This window comes from Poromitra crassiceps, assembly GCF_964638095.1.
Source record: "Poromitra crassiceps genome assembly, chromosome: 23".
In the NCBI taxonomy this organism is placed as follows: Eukaryota; Metazoa; Chordata; class Actinopteri; order Beryciformes; family Melamphaidae; genus Poromitra; species Poromitra crassiceps.
The window spans coordinates 24196976-24218539 of NC_139639.1; the positions used below are offsets into that span (position 1 = coordinate 24196976).

Here is a 21564-nt window from a genome sequence, read left to right on the forward strand (position 1 = left end):
AATCATATTCTTCAATGACCATTATGATATACCAATCCACCAATAAATAGCGAGCTGTTTCAGAAGGAAAATTTAGTTTATTTGAGCCTTTATTGCCAGACGCAGGGAGACCGGGCTTGAATTAAACCTACAATCGGGTTCACACCTTGTTAACAACGCCATTAGCCTCCCTTTACATTCGCTGATTGGTGATTTACATTTGCGACCAAATAACATCTTTATTGGTGTTTGCCAAGCCTTGGGGACACTGTAAACTGAACGGCAGCATTTGATATAAAAGTGGCGCTTCCAGGAGTCTGCAGTCACTCACTCCAAGTTGCCGCCTGTGAAGTTTGGGGACACCGACGCACGACTATTGCGCGCAGGATTTCTTCTGAGATGTTACTGTTTGTGATTACCTTTGCCACTTTGGTGTGCACCGCCGCTGCACGCCCGTCTCTCAATTATTTGGAGCACTTCACCGCCGAGAACGAGTCAGAAGAAGTCCGGTTAGCGGCCATCAAGAGACTTCTGGAGGTTTTTGGGATGGAAGACCCCCCTCTCACCCGAGGAGGCCACAAGCAGCCGCCTCAGTACATGCTCGACCTGTACAACACCGTGGCTGATGTGGACGGCGTGACCAAGGACCCCTATCTGCTGGAGGGGAACACTGTCCGCAGCTTCTTTGACAAATGTAAGATCATGCGTAATCGTGCGTAAAGTGGCTTGCTGCTGGCTGCTCTGCACTGTGAAATGAGACGGAGGTTTGTGCTGGTTTCTAATGATGTAACTTCCCTTCCAGTGCGCAGTGAACAGGTTGAGTTCAGGTTCAATTTATCCACGGTGGCCAGAACTGAGAAGATCCTCACTGCAGAGCTGCATCTCTTCAAGCTGCGACCTCAGTCATCAGTGACATTCAACAGACATCATTTCTGCCAGGTATGTGTACTGTAGAATGCAATGAATATGCTCTAATCTCAAATGTCACAATTTAAGTCAGGTAATTGAATGATTGATTCTACTCTACTAGTACAACTTTCACTTCAAAAATTGGCATCCAATGTTGAACACATCAATTCTCTTTCATCCAGGTCAGTGTTTATCAGTTGCTTGATACCAGCAAAACCAACAGCACACAGAAGAAGTTGTTGTCTTCTCGACTGATTCCTATCCACTCTACTGGATGGGAGGTGTTCACCATTACACAAGCAGTAAGTATCTGCTGCTCTTTAGTAACTGCTGCAAGTAAATACTGAAGGTTTACTAAATTAATTATGTTTCTTAACTCAGTGGTTCTCAAACCTTTTCACATCAAGGACCCCCCTAAACTGAGACAAATTAGACCACGGACCCCCATTTGATCTGATTTTGTCCCAGGGTCCCCCATCTGATAAGATTGTTGCTTTTAATTGTTTTATTGCAGAAAGTGTATGATTCAGACACTTTCATTGAAACCCATGACCAACATAGTCATACATTCTGTCATTGTGTTACTAGTGAACATTAATTGTCCCCCCTTTTTTTCTGGGGACCCCCTGGAACCCCTCAAGGATCCCTGGTGGTCCCCGGACCCCAGTTTGCATTTTGAGAACCACTGTCTTCTTAACTGATCAACGTAAACCTTTTTTCCACAAAGGTCCGCTCCTGGATGGCAGATGAAGGCAGTAACGTGGGGCTCCAGGTGGTGGTTCGGACTCTGGGAGGAAGCCAGATGGATATGAAACTGGTCCGTTTTGCTTCAGGACGCAGCCACCACCAGAGCAAGCAGCCCATGCTGGTCCTCTTCACTGACGATGGCCGCCGTTCTGCTACTGTTGAGAGCAAAGGAGGTAAGACATGAACTGTTACACTGTGTTGTGATTTGTAACCATTGGATCTGTTCACTGATAGAACAAAGTCATGAGGGGCCTGAGTGCTTAACTTAATTAACTTAACACCTCCTCACACTCATTTACTGATGCATTATCTGATCATTTTGTTTTAGTCTGCACATGAAAAAACAAGTAAAAAAATATATTTTTTGCTCCATTTTGTCTCAGGTGACACAAAAGTTGCTGTATATCATATTTATGAGGAAGGTTTATTTGGTTTCAGTTTTGCAGATTTCAAACAAACCAGAACCAGAGCAGTTTGAAGAAAAAATAAAAATGAAATATTAGTAGAGTAACTGTATAAACTGACATTATTCTAGCACTATGGGCCCTGACATTAGTTGGGCACCAAGCTCTATTCAAATAAACCATACTATATACTATGTGTCCTAACCAAAAGCTCTCCTCTCCTCCAACAGACCTAAATGATACCCCAGCCTCTCCCAGCCTGCCCCAGCTCCCCATGGCGGGTCCCGCCTCCCGCAGCGCCCGCTCCCTGGACTACAGTGAGGAGGAGGGCGTGTCTCTGCCCTGCCAGCGCCTGCCGCTCTATGTGGACTTCGAGGAGATCGGCTGGTCGGGCTGGATCGTGTCTCCGCGCGGTTACAACGCCTATCACTGCAAGGGCTCCTGTCCCTTCCCACTGGGCCAGAACATGAGGCCAACCAACCACGCCACCGTGCAGTCCATCATCAACGCCCTAAAGCTGACCAAAGGCATCGAGACACCGTGCTGCGTGCCCGACAAGCTCTTCTCCATCAACCTGCTCTACTTCGACGATGACGAGAACGTGGTGCTGAAGCAGTATGACGACATGGTGGCAGGGAGCTGTGGCTGCCAATGAGAAGTTTGTTTATAGTTATTCGACAATATAAAAAGGTGTGATTGACAGCTGTGACAGCTACTCTCAAACCTCCGTCAGACAGCGGCACAGCTGAGGGGGCTGAACCAGCAGTCAGGTCCCGAATGATGTCACATGGGCAAGATGGCAGCTCGCGGAAACAAGATATTTTGGCTTCACCTTTGCATAGCGGTAGGAAGCGGGGACGTGCCATCCATATATTATGCAGTCAATGGTGTCCAGCTGCACAGACGTGTGTTGACTACAATTAACTACAATGTAAACAAGTCATCAGTCTGATTTTGGCACATACAGTAGACAACTGAGCCAGCTGCCGTTTTACACTCTATTGCAACAAATGATAAATGAGCTCAGTCTAACATGTGGCATTGTAATATATGTAAATAATCATAAATTATAATATATGGCAGTGAAGGAAGTGATATCTGTGAAAGATGTAAATGTGTATATTTTATGTTTTTGTTGTAAACTATTATAAAATCAAAATAAATGTTGGAAAGAAAACAGTGAATTTATTCCCAAACTTCTTCTTTCTTTCTTTTTTTAATCAAAATGGTACAACAAGCTAAATAAATATACACCAAGTCAACAAATGAGTGATGAGGGTGGTCCCAATGTAATGAACTAATGGCCCGGACCCCCATAGATTTTTCCTGAAGTTCTAGTGTCCAGAGATGGCATACCTGGAAGTAAAGTGAGGTCGTAACAGATGAATGTAACAATTTGTACAGCATGTAAAACGGATTGTGATTGTGTTGATTTGAGTGCGTTATGTGGAGTGAAAAATACATTGCAAACATAAGAACTACCTGTTCTGAATTTCTGTCACTACTAAAACTATAAAAACTACAACAGAAAACTACAACCGAGAACTTCCTGCTGGAAAAAGTGCAGTCACCTTTATAGTACGATTCTACCAACAGTCATCATCACGCATGAAGAACATTGGCTATAATGGTCAAGAAAGAATGGATGCAAACCTTTGAAAGAGTAGGAATGTCCCTCTTGCCTCCTGGACAGGATATGCTGTTCTACAACACAATGCTTAGCAATCCATCTGCTTTGTGACCTTGCCTTTCCCAGAGGGCAGAAAAGTCTGTTTCCCATTCCACTCGATACTGCATGCTGCTGTCAGAGTAACTCAACATACTGCATGCTGCTGTCAGAGAAACTCAATGGATGGCTGAAGAAAATGAAACATTAGAAAAGCAGCTGTAAAGCATATCAACTTGGAATGCCCGTACCGTAGTAGTTGATGAATTCATGTGGCTGCGTTAAATGGCATAATAATAGTTTATGTTGCTGCTTCAAAACATGGTTGTCAGTACTGGTTGCTCTGCATGTACCAGTGAAGCCATTTGCAAATAACAGTAGCTGACCTATAACCAGGAAAATATCCAACAATCAAGTTCTCAGCTATAATACAATGCCTGTCTCCTATCAAAAAGTCTATTTGCCCGGTACAAAACGCTGGCACTAAAGAGTGTAACCCGAGTAGCGAGCGAGGCGTTGGCCATAGAGTGGAACTAAGGGGGTTGATACCACTTGGCATGATGCTGGACGGCAGCCCTGGTTCATTGTCAAAGGGGCTTCTATTCACGTCGGAGAAAACGATGAAATGCTCCATTATAATGGGGAACCATGGGGCCCCGTGGCAGCCCGACACCTGATCTCCTCCTTTTGTCCCGCTATTTCATATCTGACATATCCAGCGGCCCTCAAAAGCACTGGATGCTGGAGCAGCGATGGACCTGAGGCTTGCTGTCTGTGTGCTCAGACATGGGGAATAAACAGACCATCTTCACAGCACAGCAGCTGGATGCCTACCAGGTCGGTGTCACTCCCTTTTTACTTTCACTTTGTCCATTGGTCTCAAAGGAGAAAACGGCTTGCTGACAACCTGCTTCACTTGTTTGCTCTCGGTGCTTCTCTTTCACAAAACTACCTACATTTGTGGTGAAATACACAAGAGGTAATACTGACACTTGTTAAAACTTCTCTTAATGGCTGTTTGCTAAGAAAATGGAGTAGATCCAGATGCTCAAACGAGGCAAAGCCTGGTGGTTTTGTTGATAAGGCTTCTGGAGCTTTATTTACCACCGTTTCTTTTCAAGATCGGTTCTGAATTGGTCCGTCTTTAAAGGTTTGCATGAAGGAATGCACATCATATTTTATTTAACCTGCAAACATCTGGATAAGACTATTTGTTTACATAAATACATACATAAACAATGACAAAATAGATAATTTCATAACAATTGTATCCGGTTATATATTTTATGACATACTGTACGTTGCACATTGTTACCATGATCTGATTGCATTTGCAGGATTGTACATATTTCACAAGGAAAGAAATTCTCAGGTGAGCTCATAATTTTGTTTACAATGATAACAAAATGGGACTAAAGTTAATTATTTCTCAATCATTGTTACTCTACACCTGCCTGAAATGTGTTCTGTTCTGTACCATGCCATACTGTAATTGTAAATTATGAGTGGGAGAGCAAACTCACTGTGGATGAGGCTACCATTGAGATTACATGATAATGACATCAATGGCTTGCATTTGAGAACTTCTCCTGGAGCAATTTATCAATGTATTACCTGTTTAATCTAAATAGGATAGAGATGAATAAGGACTGCAGTCCTTATTCATTAGTTAGTTAGTTGACTCCCAACTGCCCCTCTTAAATAAACACCTATATAATAATATAGAATATATCTTGTAATTCAATACTAAAAGTGAATGTTTTAACCCCTTCCTAACCTAGACTGTTCGACCGCTATCGGGATTTGGCACCTCAGCTCGTTCCACTCGACTACACCAGCCAGCCAGATGTGAAGTTACCATATGAGCTGATTGGCAGCATGCCAGAGCTGAAGGTAGACCCGCTGGCCCACACACACCCTGCAGACCCGCTCTCCCTGTGTTGCCGATCCATAATTAATGGCCAACTAATCGACAAAAGTCTTTGAAAGGTTATATGTTACCCGACTCCTTTAAACTTGGAAGAAAGCTGCAGGGTCGCATACGAGTACCCTCGGTGGGATTGTGCCAATTATGTGCCTCTTTACACAGTGACAGCAATGTAAACACATGTGTGTTAAACCCTGACATCCGCTGGGAAAGGGAGAGTGACTGTCAATATTAGAATAAGCTGTATAATCCTCCAAATTGGGCCATTTTTAGTTTCTTTATACTCCCGTTAGTGACGATATGAAGTGATATGAACTCTGCTTTCCCCACACAGAAAAACACACACATTTGTGAATGAAATGAAAACACATAATATCGTAAGCCAGAATGCAACCTAAGAGCCTACCTACCGTTTCATGCTGCTTATGATGAAGTGCTGAGACGGGTGTGGTGGTTCCCCTGCTGTCCAGGACAACCCGTTCCGTCAGAGGATTGCTGAGGTTTTCTCTGAGGACGGAGAGGGAAACATGACACTGGACGACTTCCTGGACATGTTTTCAGTCATGAGTGAGATGGCCCCGCGTGACCTGAAGGCCTACTACGCTTTTAAAATCTACGGTAACACATCTTCACACTGATTAGGGATGGGAACCTGCAGTACTTTCTCTGTTTTTAACCTGAATGTAAGCAACTAACAGAATGGTGTAAATAATAGAATGATGCCAAATCCGGACCTGATTGAAGGCACTAATTGTGTGCAAAAAAAAAGAGACCCACATAACCCCTTGTAAACTAGTTGACCAATAATGACCTCATATTTTCCCCAGTAAGTATACAATACTAGGCATCTCGCGCGCTCGATTCTTAGTTGCTTCGCCCGCACTGCAGCTTGCATACGCAGCTCGGCCGCTGCGTGGCCTCGCCCACAACCTCGCATCACTGATGACATCACAATTGCGCGAGTGACCAGACATTGTGACATCATCAGTGACATCACAATTGCTTGAGATCGCGGACCAAAATCGCCATTGTGATCATCACTGATGATGTCATAGACATTGTGACATCATCAGTGATGTCACATTTCCCCGAGTGTAACCAAAAACCACAGTTGCTCGAGTGACATAGACGATGATGTCACAATGTCTATGACATCATCAGTGATATCACAATTGCTCGACGAGTGTAACCAAAAACGTGACCAAAATCACAGACTTACTCCCTTTTATGTATATAAGGATGAGTTGCGCATTTTCATTTATACTGATGAACCACGGTGTATTTTCACACGACAACACAGTAGGCTATATAGGTTCAATTTAGGCTACAAACTGACTAGTATTGTTATTAGCAACTAGTCGCAGAAACTCAAACTCATTTTAGTTCACGGGCCACATGCCACCCAATTTGGTCTAAAGTGGGTCAGACAAAGAAAATCATTGTATAATATAATGTATGTAATGAGGGGCGGAGCGGCTTTAGCTCAGGAGGTAGAGCGGGTCGGCCAATGACGCAAGCGTTGGCGGTTCGATCCCCGCTCCCTCCCAGCTGCTGTCGTTGTGTCCTTGGGCAAGACACCTAACCCTCCTTGCTCCCGATGGTGTGTAGGCACCCTGCGTGCCATCGGTGTATGAATGGGTGAATGTAGACTACCTACTGATTGTAAAGCGCTTTGGATAAAAGCGCTATATAAATGCAGGCCATTTACCATTTACCATTAATGAAAGCATTCACATTTTTTATTCACATAAAACAAGGACACGTTTAGGCTACCGCTGATGGCAACATAGGATTATATCGCAGCTACCATATAGGCCTATCATCAAACAAATATCCAGTCTACTAGCTGTAACTGTGCTTTACAATTAACGGCAACTGTGCAATTATGGGTAATGGAAATAGTTTCATCATTTCATTAATGCAATTTTTGGATTGGACTCTTTGGCGGGCCGTATGTTTGAAACCCCTGAACTAGTGCATCGACCAGTAATAAACTGACTACTTGTTTAATTAGTCCCCTCCCTACCAAATATAGCCTACTGCAACACCATTTGCTGCTCATGATTTGCAGCAGATTTCGATCAAGCTTTGTGGGACAATGACATAATCCATCAACCCTGTGTGCAGAGGAGGTCAGTCCATGTAACCATAGGAAGGGCAAGCATGGTGAGGGGCTATAGAGCTGTAAGCACGATGCATGGAATGGTATAAATGATTAACAAGGCCATTATAGAGGGCAACGGCTCGTCAAAGCCCAGGTTGTGCTCTGCTCCGTGTGTCCCCCTAATTAAGCAATGGCGACAAATAGAAGATGTTGCACACACACGGCCACTGTCATGGGTCAAGGAAAGTCTTCATCCATTATTCAGACATATAGAACAGGAAAAAGAAAGGAAGGTGTCATTCAAAAAAAGCTTAGTTACACTGTGCTGAGGAAGACGAAGATCCCAGACACACCCGACTCATCTTATCAAGGATTAGGGGTGGATGTGCAAGGCTTTATAAATGTGTTTAATTACTGATGTGCCGATGTTGGCATTTTGTTAAGTATCGGAATATTGGTTGTCTTGGCTTCAATACAGAAATATAGGTATGGGTATCAGAATTTCAAAAACCTGTATCATTTGAACCCTAACGGATAATTACATTATCATATCCCAGTATGACCATCACAGAGCCTCATTTAGACACTCCTACGCACACACACACATGCACACACACACACACACACACATGCACACACACACACGCAAGTGCGTCTACACCACAGACACACACACACACACACAAGTTCACGCACACACGCACATACACAGGAAAATTGCTGGTCCACTCACCATACTGTCTTGTCACTTGCTGCAAGACTTCAACAATGATGACTTCATCTGCAAGTGGGATCTGGAGAAGACGGTGAACAAGCTGACCCGTAACGAGCTGACGGAGGACGAGGTGAGGATGGTGTGTGAGAAGGTGATCGATGAGTCCGACCTGGACAATGACGGCCGCCTGTCACTGGAGGACTTCCAGCACATGATCGTCCGAGCTCCAGACTTCCTCAGGTGGGCCTCACATGGCATGGTGCAGCACCTACATGGTAGTGGTAAATGGATAAAAAAAAAAATGTTTTTATTAAAAAATAAAAATCTAGATTTTTTTTAATCCATTTTGGCCTGAGCAAAATGTTATAGCCTATGCTCTCTCCAGTCCTGATTCTAAATATAGCTGAATCGCTTGGTTTGACCAAGTAAAACAATTGTTATAAGCATTTTACAAAATGTAGATGGAAAAATGAATGGCAGATGAAATCCCTTGGTTCGTATACTGAACGGGGAAGAGACTTTGGCACTCTATTTAGAGATACCATATAGAGTATATAATTTATTTTTATTGATATATCAGTGGTTGATACCTAAAGATCATTTACCTTATTAGGCTACTTATCCCTATGTTGAAACTACTCCTGACTGCAAATGAGATCAACCAGAACTATGATGATTTCTGTCCACAGCACCTTCCACATCCGGATATGAAGCAATACAGTGCATGTCTTAATATGAACAGTATTGTAGGATGGACTGATAAATAGCCTACTGAGGAGTGTGTGGAGAGTGGAGGAAAACTGAAGGCCACTGAAGCCCAGCTACAGAAACTTCTGCATGCGCCAATTCTCATGGAAATATTTTGTCTATTTTGATTTTGCTGTATTCTATTAAAAAAAACAGTTTCATCTTCATTTTTACATTTGGGATCCAGAGTAACTTAATATGAGTGCAACAGTAGAATAAACACATTTCTACTTTGAGCTTTGCAGTAAAATAACAGTTCGGGTTTGCTCAACTTGTACTGAAAATGCAGTGAAATGTTAAGGGGTAGACCAAACATGAAGATAGGCATGGTTCAAACCTGGTACTAACATGAGCGAGATCGGATCTTGGGCGATCCGATCGCAGTAAAGTACATGTAAACATTTAGAGGTGACCCGGGCCGCATGTGGTTGGAATCTCGTGTCTCAATGCAATCCATCCTCAGGAGGCATTAAGGACCGCCTACTCAACTGACATCCTATGCATAAGGGTAATCCTGGCTCAGTTACAACATTATGGAACTCTCTCTTACCGATTCATTCTCTGAGCTCAAAATTAAATGGTAATCAACAGCTCTGAGAGACCATACTTTTGTAAGAGACGGACCGTAGGATAAAATGTGAGACAATTTATGCTATTTAGATTATCTAGACCTGGATAAAGAGAACAGATTTACTTGAATTAAACTTTTGCGTTTGCAAAATAACATTGCAAATGCAGTTACATGTTATTGGGCTATTCTGCAGACTGGTTTAAAAACTATTATAATTTTCCTTTCATTAAAAATTTAAATTCGTGCAATTAATAAAGTCCACTTGAAAAAAAATCTTTTCATTTTATATTGCAGCAGTTTGGGGGGTGGGGAGATAACCCTGGTGCGGCTGCTAATCTATTATCATCAGAGGAAGCATCAACCAATCCATCAGGACAAGGCTAATTAGCTATGAGCATCAACAGTGGATCTGTGTTTGTTTCTGAGGGGCTCAGTTACACCAGGCTATAAAGGAACATCTGCCAGAATATTCCAGTGGCTCATGGCGGGCCAATGGAGGGAGAGGCATTTGTGTCACCAAAGCAGTCACGCTCCATTGTGGCACCATGGGGTCAGCTGACAGTGAAGTCTCCTCTATCAGTCTGGCAGTTGACAGACCGTCATTAAAGAGAGCAAATTAAAACAAAGCACCTGACTTTTTTTTAAAGAATCTTATTTTATTAAATCAAAAGTACACATATCTACAAACCGTAGATCCATTTTCATATGGGTTTAGAAAGTACAGTACAATTAAAGTAGATCTTTCCCCCCCCGTGGGATATTCACAACTGCTTTTTTTTGTTTTTCCAAAACGTACTTCACAAACATGAATCAATGGAATGAAAATGTGGTTGTAAAAAAAGGGATGTAAATGACATGTTTAAAAAAAGGATATTGAATAAAAAAAAGAGAAGGGGCAATCGTTTTGAAATGCAACACGTAAAGCATTCTCACCAAAGCCTGCTTCCTATACTTATGTAGGACTTAAAGCTATCGCTCGATTGAGAAAACAGCAGTATCTCCCACATGTGAATGTCTCAACTCGTTGCCACTTGACGGTCTTCCATCGTACAAGATCTTGCACTGATGAACCAACGGACACTTTCCCACAAATGGAGCATGTCTTGTTTTTGGCTCAGTGAACGAAACATAACAAACAAGAAAAAACCCACACATTCAAATGTATGGGATGTCTGGAAATGACATCACACACAAAAAACAGAGGTCCAAGTTTCACAATGCATAGCTCAATCATGAGAGAATTGAGTATTTAGCCGTTAAGACAAATGGTTGTGGTAGTCATAAGGTCCCAATAGATATTATAAAGGTGCAGGCAAGCAAAACAGGATCCCCTCCATAGACAATATTGTGCATTGCTCGTCTTTCAGACTAGCAACAAATAGAAGGGGAAAATGGCGGAAAAATAATGGGGGAGAATGCAAACAGATTAAGACTGAACATCAATGTTACATATCAGCAGAGGGTAAATGTCTACATCACACAGATCTAAGTAGCTTGTGTTTTAAGAATACTGTTTAAATTTGAGTTTGGGCAGCAATGTATACTGTGCTACCAGTCTATAGTGCCACCTAGCTGTCAAACATGAGACTGACCACAATGAAACCCTACATTAACACAACAGACTTTGATTGAGTCCGTCTTGACTTCAGAAGCCAAGGAAATATCACATTTTAGGTAAATTACAATTTGGCAGGGCAGTAGCATAGAAACAAAAGCTTGCAAATTCTTCTTTTAATGGCTACTCAAATAAATTAGGGGCATGTTTTGGGATGAACTAGGATACCAGAACACCAGCAGTGAAATGGCAAAACAAAGCAAGTTGTTTCTAAAGAGGTGTAGTAAGTTATTTAGGTATGCCCATTATATCTACCATTACCATGAACCAGTTGATCTACTACATTATATATTTCCCCCCCAAAAAGTGATGTTTGTATTGTTGTATTGCGAAACGATCACTTGGCACAGACTACACACAAAACACAAGTTATTGGTAAAGTGCATGGAAAATTGCATGGGTAGGAGGGGGAGGCTTCACACCGCAACACGGCAGTGAGGAACCTCAGTGAACCACATCGTTTTAATTACCACTAACGTAACCAGAAACGTCATATAGCGTGAAAATGAATCAGAGCTGCAGCATGGATACAAGTAATACTAAACCACTCAGGTCAAATTAAAGGCAAGGTAACACTTGTTTTAACCAATGGGAAATTATTATAATTAGCATAGTGAGGACTGAAATTTACCTAAATAATGTACTTGCAAAGGGCTGACAAAACAGTGTAAACACAAGAAATGCCTGCAGAAAGGTAAATGTAGATTTTTTTTCCCACTGTTCTGCAGAATGGGTGTCTTTTGAGAGCTGATATTAATCTAGAAAGACAAAGATCTGGAATGTCCCACACATGTTTTAGGTTGCCAACCTGCCTTCAAGCTATTGCAAAGAGGCCTATGCATCGGAGGCAAATAGTCTGTTCATATACATCGTACATAAAAAGCACAAGTAATGATCAGGGCAAGATAAAACACGCATTTTTAGTAACATTGAATGACTGTCATGGACTACATGCAAACCAAAGAGCAGAACTCAAATGGAACATTTCTCAACTCTTTGATCCTTGACTGCATTGTACTCGCTATGATTCTGAACTGCTCTTTACTGGAATGAAAAACAAGTTTGCACATACCTTACACATGCAGCAACTCTGTTTCACCGGGAAGCAAGCCAATCAGTCTCTGGTTGACATTTACCACGCAAATGGGCGAGAGGATTAATAATAAAAAATAGATCTAAAGATCACATTTGTATTCCAATCCCAAACCTCTTGAGATTAATTAAACGTTTTCTCCATCTAAGTGGGGCTCCGCTTTGAACAGTTGTGCTACCGGGTGAGTGAAGAATGGACGTGGAGGACTAAAACCAGAAGCAAGAGGCTGTCTTTTGTGTGATATGTAATATCTGGATGACACTCCTGGTCGAGGCCACCACCAGTCAAGCGGTTGACCCACGGAGCCGCTAGATCCCCTTAAGCTGGAAGAAAGGCGCCACCGGAAGCCTTCAGAGAAGAGCAAGGGAGGAGGGGCGGTCCTCCACTTGCTGCTGGGAGTTCTTGGACAGGGAGAGAGAGGAAAGGGGGGGAGGAAGCGCGAGGAGCAGGCACAGTCCAGTCATGTCCAGCCTGCTGGCGGCCAGTATTTAAGGCCTTGGTCCTCAGAGGAGGCTGCAGCGGAAGAAGCTGCTCTTTTTCTGAGGCTCGGAGATCTTGACCCCGTGACTGCTCCCCTGCGGCGTATTGCCCTCCTGGAGCAAAGACACACAAACAAAACGTCCGTTTAACCCTTTACTCAACTGCGGCTTTCATCTGGTTTAGCTAGTTTTATGTCAATCTTAATTTTCTTGTCAACAACTGGAAGTCACTGGCCATTCCTTCTCAGAAGTTCAGAACTTAACAGTTGAAAAGGTGTTTCATGTTAAGATGCATAAGAGGGAAGAATATACACATCCTGTAGGCCAACAGGTGCCAGAGAGAACACAGGACATAGGGGAGAGTCCACACATACTTAAAGTCCCTGGAAACCAGAAATATTTTTTTTATTATTTAGCATTTTGAGTTCATCACATCACAGGAACCTATGTTAATAAGCCACCAGCCAAATTTGAACGATGATGAACGTCGCAAAGTATATAAATTTAGGTTTGACAGTCATAACAAAAGTCATGAGAATCAATTAGATTTTAGACTGTCTTTTCTCCAGCTGACTGTGTGGGCGTGTCCCGTGTGTGCGTGCAGGACTGCAGGTCTCCTCCTCCGAGAGAGAGGGAGGGAAACGGAGAGAGAGGAGAGAGAGAGAGAAGGAAAGAGAGATGGAGTGTGTGTGTGTGTGTGTGTGTGTGAGAGAGAGAGAGAGAGAGCAGGCAGCATAGCGCTCGGCAGTCGGCACACAGAGCGGGAGGGAGACAGCCAGACACTGAGCGAGCGCTGTGGGGGCAAGAATGTTTTATAAGAATGGACAAAAAATCTTATGACGTCATAAGATCATTCATTTTAGCACAGCGCGCACCGCTCTCTTCAATGAGGAAGTGGAAATCCAGACCTTGTAGAAAAGTTGCGATTGGGTTGAAACTAATGTCTCCTACTTTCTGAGGCACACAATTACTCACATAAGACCCTAAATTTAATAGTTAGAAGGTTTTTGTGGATTTTGGTTTCCAGGGACTTTAAGGAATATCACACGTGCTGTTGTACTGTAATATTGTCACGGCTGTGATTCGGTTGTGAAGATAATCACAGCCGTGAGTGTTATATTGCTTTTATACAACAGTTCTACAGTACAAACACAACACAACCTAATCAAGGTTACATTAGAACAGCTATGAAGCGGAGTGATATACATACAGTGAAGCGTCCCGTGATGTTATACTGAAATATCAGCACAGCTGGAATGCCTCTTGTCCAATCAAATTGCTCGGCCAGAACTGTTGTATAATGTATTTTATTAACACCACTAGGTGATGATACGAGCCGTTAATCCACCATCAGCTTGAGACGTCACTTAGTGCCGTTAATAAAATATGTATTTGCGAGATTTACAGTGTGTGGACTCTACTCTATCTACTCTGTTAAGATGTAAGATCTGATCAAATGTATTTAAACAATTCACGTGTCGGTGAAATACTTGAGCTGTATTAGCAAGGAAATTCAGTTACTCACCAATTTTGTGTCCATTTTTGATTTGATGTCTCTAGCAAGTGTCAAAAAAGCCTATAAACAACAAATATAGCACACACATTACATTGATGTTGCATCATTTAAGCATTTCATATCACACAGAAGAATGGCTACTTACATTTTCCACATTGATGTTGGCCTTTGCACTGGTCTCCATGAACTTGATTCCATACTCTAATGCAAGCTGAAAGTAAAAGACAAAGAAAATGTAAATGTTTTGCAAGTCTGGAGACATCATGTTTTTTTTTTGTCTGTTTAACCAATACACCGGTGCACTAATATCGGCCAACAATACAGGCCTTCCTATTCATATTTTGGCATCAGCATCTGTTCCACCATTAATGTCACATTCCATTTGCACAGGAAACTGGGAACTTCCCAGTTCACAGATGGGAACGCCCTCTGTGAGGTCACCTGAACTCGGATTTCCTACTCCAACTCGGGGGAACCTCACCACCCCGACCTCAAAATCCAAGATGGCATCAACAGTAGGAAAAGCTGTAGTAATATACTGTGTATTAACACTTCTGTCTTATTTGTGTCTCATTAAATCAGTCATACACACAATACTATATAACTTCCTGTGGACATGTTGCTATGGTGTTTGTATGCACAAAATACTGCAAAATGCGTAGCTATCAACTGGTATTGCTATCAATGGCTAGCCTGGCTAGAGCTAAGCCTGGCTGGTTGTACTGGAACGTGGTCAAATTGGGTGTGATGTAATTCAACTGGGAAATTCCTAGTTCCTAGTGCAAATGGAATGCGGCTTGCCTGAGTCCACGGCCCTGTGTTATTTAACCTGCCCCCTTTCACTTCCCGTCTGAATTTGCCCTCGGGGGAATCCTCGACGCCAGGACAAGTGTCATTCCACTTCTCTGGAAAACTCAAGGGAAGTTGGTGAGATCACCGCTCAGAGGGCTGAGGGAGCGAGTCTACACTGATCACTCAGAGCTGCAGATTACCCACAGTGCATTGCGGTTTCTCTTTTCCGCCTTGACGTCAACAAGCTGCTGATTACAGTGTTTAAAACAGGTGTTTGAAATCGTAACAAAGACAAAGAATGTCTGAGCAAACAATCTACAAATGTACTGTAATATCCAGATAAACATGTCAAAATCCATACATGGTTTATTGTTCATTGTACTGATGTTCATTTCTGATGCTTTTTTTTGTATGCTTTATTGCTGATCTTATATGATGTAAGGTGGACGCATTATTATTATTATATAATAATATAATTTGATTTTTTCATACTATGGAAGTTCACTAGAATGTTAAAATTGCATTTAAATACAATCAATTAATAAAATACATTGCATTTACTATAGAATTACCCATGTTACTGAATTATGCTATTTTGCACACCATTTCCCACTTTCCCTCAGTCCTCCAAGTGCCCTCTGTGTGACATATGCTGTGACATCATATGTCATCATATCCCTATGGTATGACATACCAAGGGCTGAGGGGAAGTGAATGAGGGGACGTGGAAATACTAATGAAACGGGGTCCAGACCTTCGAATCTGCCCACTCCAGAGTTGAATTTGCCTGCTCTTGGTCTGGCATCGTCATATGCAAATGCATTTTCTCCGGTTTCACCAGTGAGTCACCAATCAGCACCGAGGGGGACTAAAGATTGGCCAATCAGCGTCAATAAACAGCCCAATGGGCGGGACTAATGCCGTTGTTAAGACTGCACCGAGGAGTAACAACAATGGCTGCGGCCGTTGCTTGCAATCAAGGCTATTTTAAAATTATTACCAGTACTAATGAATAAGTCATTAGTACTGGTAGTACTGGTAGTACACAAAGAAAATTATTAATGGATCCCCAGTTCTTGAGCACAGACCCAAACATCCTCTATGAGTCAGGCCCTATGCTTTTCAAACCCTACACATCAAATAAACTTCTAGCAATCTCCTCACCTTCTCTCCCCTGTCTTTGGACACCTGCCGCTTGTCATTGATGTCGCACTTGTTGCCGAGGACCATCTTCTCCACATCAGCTGATGCATGCTGGGTCGACAGAGAAAATACATTTTAATATAGACAGGATACACGGGGCACTCTCATATTTCAAGCTTTGGGTAGGATATACCTCCTCTATATTCCTTATCCAGTTCTTGATATTCTCGAAAGACTTCTCGTTGGTGATGTCGTAGACAAGCATGATGCCCTGTAAAGAAGAGCAAATCAAAACCATTTAAGATATTTTCCATTTATATGGTTGTTAGGACTATCCTCAAAGCATGCATGTTAGGTTGTAACTAACTTTATATTGTGTTGCAAGCAACCCCTGCAGATGTAGATACCCACCATTGCTCCTCTGTAGTAGGCTGTTGTGATTGTTCGGAAGCGCTCCTGGCCAGCAGTGTCCCTAGAAAGATCAGAAATGTGTTAATGTTATCTGAAAGCAACCTTAATACCAAATGAGTGTTATGCACACACTACTAAACTAGCCAAATGTTGACATAGCACTGCTACCATGTTACCGACTAACACCGGGGAAATAAATATTAACTTACCATATCTGCAACTTTATTTTCTTGCCATCTAGCTCTATTGTCCTAATCTTGAAATCAATACCTGCAGGGGGTAAAGGAGGATCATCGTGTATGTCATCACATCATAACGCTAGCTAGCCAGCCAGCGTTAGCTAACATTGGATGCTGACACTGCTGTCACACAATATGATAGGAGCTAAGAGTTATCCAGCTAACCTTATTTATTGAGGCAGATCATAAACAGCTCACTGTAATGCTGTCATTTACCAGCTAGTAGCACATTCTTGTCTGGAACCGCAGATTCATGACATCCGCAGGCAGCTGCCAGCTACGGATGTCATGAATTTGCGGTTCCATACTAGAATGTAGCATGAGCTTCAGGGGCTAATGCTATTTAGCTAGCCGCTAGCTAGCTGCCAACCGGCCGGTGTTAGCTATAATAAAAAGCGTTAGCTTAGCCATTTCCTCCGCGTGAAGAGACAGCGTTTAGCTACTCGTAACGTCATTCTCCCTTTTCAGTGCATCATATGACAACTACAGCTATCCAAATTAAACACACAAACGCTACATTGCTGACATCATGAAAATACTAGCGTTACCAGCTTTACGACAGGGTAACTCGCTTCCAGCAATTAGACCGGCCCGCACAACACAGACAGACAGGCCATCGACGTTTTGTAAACAGACACAAGGCACAGTTTACACGAAGAAAGCCATACCTATGGTTGAAATGAACGTCGAGTTAAAAGCATCTTCTGAAAACCTGAACAGAACACAGGTCTTCCCGACACCGGAGTCCCCGATTAGCAGTAATTTAAACAAATAGTCGTATGTCTTCGCCATACTTGATATTATTGCGGAAATCCCGCCCGGCGAAGCGGTGAACTGAATGTACAGTAATTACGCCCCCTGTTGGCTAGGAACTACTTCCCCAAACTCCCACCATGTTGGACTCATTTGGACTACCTCGCGTTACCAGGCTCTCTCAAAGGTAAAGTGGGGTTACTGGGTTACTCATTTTCGAAAGTGCTTGTATTATAGCCTGATATCAGACTGAACTGTCAGCTCGTTACACTCATTTCCACCTGCCAAATCGCAACTTCGTGGAGTGTGGGTGGATTCGAAGATCTGGACCCAGGCTAGGAGTACACATGTAGGAATGAACTAGCTCGGATGTCCCTCAGCCAGTACAGAGCACGCCCCTGCATGGTTTGCACAAAAGAGAAGCGTAATCATATAGATGGTTTTCACAGAATTGTGTTGCTAGGAAACAGTTTGAACCCTGGCTTATTTCCTGCCAGCTACTGTATTAGCAAACACTGCAACAGGAAGTAAGCTAGGGGCATTTTAGATGAATGTTTATGTTGTCAAGTTAAAACCGTCTATAGACGGATTTGAGGGAATTGTGTCGCTAGGGAACAGTTTTAAGCCTAGCTTATTTCCTGTAGCAAACACTGCAACAGGAGGTAAGCTAGGGGCAATTTAGAACGTTAATGTTGTCAAGTTAAAACTGTCCATAGTACATCTTTCACAGAGGAGAGAGACAAGAAACCAGAGGAGTGCTTTTTCACAGGCAGCCATTTGGTGTCTAAAAGGCAGGAAGTAACAGGTGCAAGCAAACATCCACTCCATTTAGGTGTTCCAATGCCGGGGCCCTCCATGTTTTGCTAGTTGCATCTGTGTTACTTCCTGCCTTTTAGACACAAAATGGCTGAGGTGAAAAAGGATAATAGCCACTAGCCACACCGAGCACCAGAGCACACTCTGGAACAAACTGGACCATTATTGGGAGTGCTGTTGGAACATAGCATTAGTACACTCTCTCTGACCCGTTCGTTAATTCATACAGAAAGCTCTCATTTTAGTGTAGAGCGTCAGATTGGATTTACAAACAGTTATAATAGTTACCATGGTCAAAAATACACATAACCTGAATTGTCTCCTTTTTATTTCATAGATACAGTAATAACATTGGATATTTTAATGATATATTGACTGCCGAACTGAAAATTTGCATTTCAGAAATCTGGTCACCTTACCAGAGGCTCCCAACTACGGTTTGAGGAAGCTGGAAGGACTGCGCCATTAGCCGATTTCATGCACGCTAGTTTACAGCGCTCGGCCCACCTGACTCAGCACGTCGTGGGATAATGTCATACTCCAGCCATGAAGAAGCCTCTGCAGTGCCCCCTGCCTCCCCCCACTGCCTCGAGCCCAGGCAGAGATGGCAGGAGTCGCCTAACTTTACCGCCCGCCTGGGGAGTAGGATGCTGTATCCGAAATATAGAGGTGTGGACAAAGGGCGTCTTGATAGGCATCTGATATTTAGCAAGTTTCGTCCCACGTCGGTCTTCTTCGAGGGTAACGGTTTCCTCTCTTGTGCCTTCTCAGCCCGGGAGGGGTCCCTGATGGTGGGAACAATGTCCGGTCGCGTCAAACTCTACAACATCTCCTCAGAGTCCGGCAAGGAGGAGGCTAGCTACACCTGCGGCTGCCACAATTATTCAGCCATTAGATACCTCGAGCCCTCTAGAGATGGCAAATTGTTGCTGACCTCAGCTGGTTGGTTTCCACCTCTGTCTGCTCTGTGGAATATAGATGGTGTCTTCAGCCTGAAACATTTGTTTGAAGATCACCATCATGTTGAGTTCAGTAAACTCTCTCAGGACAGAGTCATCGGCAGCAAGCAACGCGTCGCCCACATCTACGACACCCAGACAGGTCAGGAGAGTGTGACACTGAACGACCCCACCCTCACCTATCCCGGCAACATCGCGTTCACCAACTGCGCCACCTTCAACCCCACCGATGACCTGGTGATAAATTGCGGGGTGATGTGGGACGTGCGGTCATCACGGGTCATCCACAAGTTTGACACGTTCGACATGGACATCAATGATGGAGTCTTCCATCCAAATGGCCTGGAGGTCATCATCAATGCTGAGATCTGGGACCTTAGGACCTTCCAGCTCCTGCTCACTGTCCCCGCCCTGAATAACCATTGCAGAGTCGTCTTCAACAGCAACGCCACCATCATGTATGGAGGACAAATACGAGACGATCTGGGATACTATGACAAGACCTTCAGAACCTTCGACGCCACAGACTACAAGCACATTGCCACTGTGGACTTGGAGAGGGACATCTATGACCTGTGTACTGACAGCAGCGACTGCTACCTGGCTGTCATTGAGGAGGACCTGTACCCGGACCCACCAGAGGAGGGCGAGCACAGACAAATGAACACGTTGTGCTGTCTGTACGAGGTCGGACGACAGAAACTGGCCGAGGAGCCAGACAACGGCGATTTGATTTGATCATTTTTTATTTCAGGTCGCTCGTCTCCTTGGCAGCAACAGTGACGATGACGACGGCGATGATGATGATAACAGTGACGATTCTTTCAGAAGTGAACTCTGCATCAGCAGCTGTTGGAGTCTTTATAGAACCCTCAGGTGAAGACTGAATTTATCCGGTCCCTCCGCTACACCGGACTTCTGTTTTCTGAATCCCTCAGTTCTTATTTAATCAGGCAAGTGAATGGGTTGGGAGGGGGGGGTTAATGGAAACAAATCTGTCTGAATTATTCTAAGTCTTGGACTCAAGATTTTTCGTTTGTCTGCTTTTCATCAGTGGAAAGAGCCTGTGCTCCCTCAACAACCACTGAACGTTGAGATTACATTTTGAGCTCACAGTGTATGTGTGTGTGTGTGTGCGTGTGTACATGCATATTTTTCTTTTTAGCCTGTTTTGGAAGTAATGTTGCCTTTACACCCCCAAATATCTCTGTACAGACTTTTGGTTTTACCTGTCAAATTCTTAAGAAAAAGTCTAATTTTGTTTTAAAGAAATTGGTGCTGACTTTGATGCCAGTTCTATTGAAGCCTATGGGAGAGCGCACAAAATCTCCTTCAGTTTGGTTGGCTTTGTATCTTTGTAGATGTTTGCAATATTTCAGTATGAGGCCAGATATTTGGTCTGAGCGTAATAATAAAATAATCTGTTATTTGTTAACTTGTGCATAAAAAAGCTTTCCTCCTTCAGTTGTATACTTCTGTGTAAAAATGGCATTGATGTCCAACTTCCAGTTAGGGATGCACCGATTGCAAAATTCTAGGCCGATATGATGTTTAAAATAACAATTTGGCTGATTGCCGATCCCGATATTTTTTAAATTTTCTTTTGTGACAGGGAAACAAATCTTCATTCTAAACAAATAACTGAACTCTTTTAAAGTCTTTTCAGCCCTTCATCACACTATCTTTGAATGAGCACAAATTCAACCATACACATTTAATTATGAAACAAACAACCCTTATTATAACATTCTTAAACATGACAAGTATTCTTTTGTGGAAAAATAACAGTTTTAAAAACCGTTTTAGCCTGCTATACAACTACCTACTTAATGAGAATAATTTTTCAGGTGCGCGAGTATGCTAGCCAGGCAGATTATTTGACCCAACTGATATTTGGATATATCGGCCACTGCAATGGGTGGACGCCACCTAGTTTGCCGATTACAGTCAACAAGGCCAATATCAGCAGATAGAGATAT

The 21564-nt window shown here is 43.0% G+C and overlaps 3 protein-coding genes across 4 annotated transcripts; 2 read left to right on the plus strand and 1 right to left on the minus strand.

Annotated features, from left to right (window-relative positions):
• Positions 1 to 235: 235 nt before the first annotated feature.
• admp (anti-dorsalizing morphogenic protein) lies at positions 236 to 2694 on the plus strand (the record flags this gene model as incomplete). The annotated part of the gene is made up of 5 exons (XM_083659077.1): positions 236 to 673; positions 782 to 918; positions 1071 to 1190; positions 1616 to 1808; positions 2270 to 2694. The coding sequence occupies exons 1-5, from the start codon at positions 379 to 381 to the stop codon at positions 2692 to 2694; spliced, it is 1170 nt and encodes a 389-aa protein (XP_083515203.1). The 5' UTR covers positions 236 to 378.
• Positions 2695 to 4339: 1645 nt separating this feature from the next.
• cib3 (calcium and integrin binding family member 3) lies at positions 4340 to 9162 on the plus strand (the record flags this gene model as incomplete). Of its 2 annotated transcripts, XM_083659242.1 has the most annotated exons (6): positions 4340 to 4542; positions 5043 to 5077; positions 5487 to 5598; positions 6103 to 6250; positions 8496 to 8691; positions 9141 to 9162. In XM_083659242.1, the coding sequence occupies exons 1-6, from the start codon at positions 4492 to 4494 to the stop codon at positions 9160 to 9162; spliced, it is 564 nt and encodes a 187-aa protein (XP_083515368.1). In that variant the 5' UTR covers positions 4340 to 4491. The 2 variants fall into 2 exon arrangements, with proteins under 2 accessions (XP_083515368.1, XP_083515369.1); XM_083659243.1 differs by lacking the exons at positions 5043 to 5077; positions 5487 to 5598.
• A 1252-nt stretch (positions 9163 to 10414) lies between these two features.
• rab8a (RAB8A, member RAS oncogene family) lies at positions 10415 to 17873 on the minus strand. The gene is made up of 8 exons (XM_083659416.1): positions 17726 to 17873; positions 17028 to 17088; positions 16819 to 16879; positions 16601 to 16678; positions 16429 to 16518; positions 14618 to 14683; positions 14482 to 14532; positions 10415 to 13070 (listed from the first exon to the last, which is right to left on the minus strand). Exons 1-8 carry the CDS (start codon positions 17847 to 17849, stop codon positions 12981 to 12983), a joined length of 621 nt encoding a protein of 206 aa, XP_083515542.1. The 5' UTR covers positions 17850 to 17873; the 3' UTR covers positions 10415 to 12980.
• Positions 17874 to 21564: the final 3691 nt, after the last annotated feature.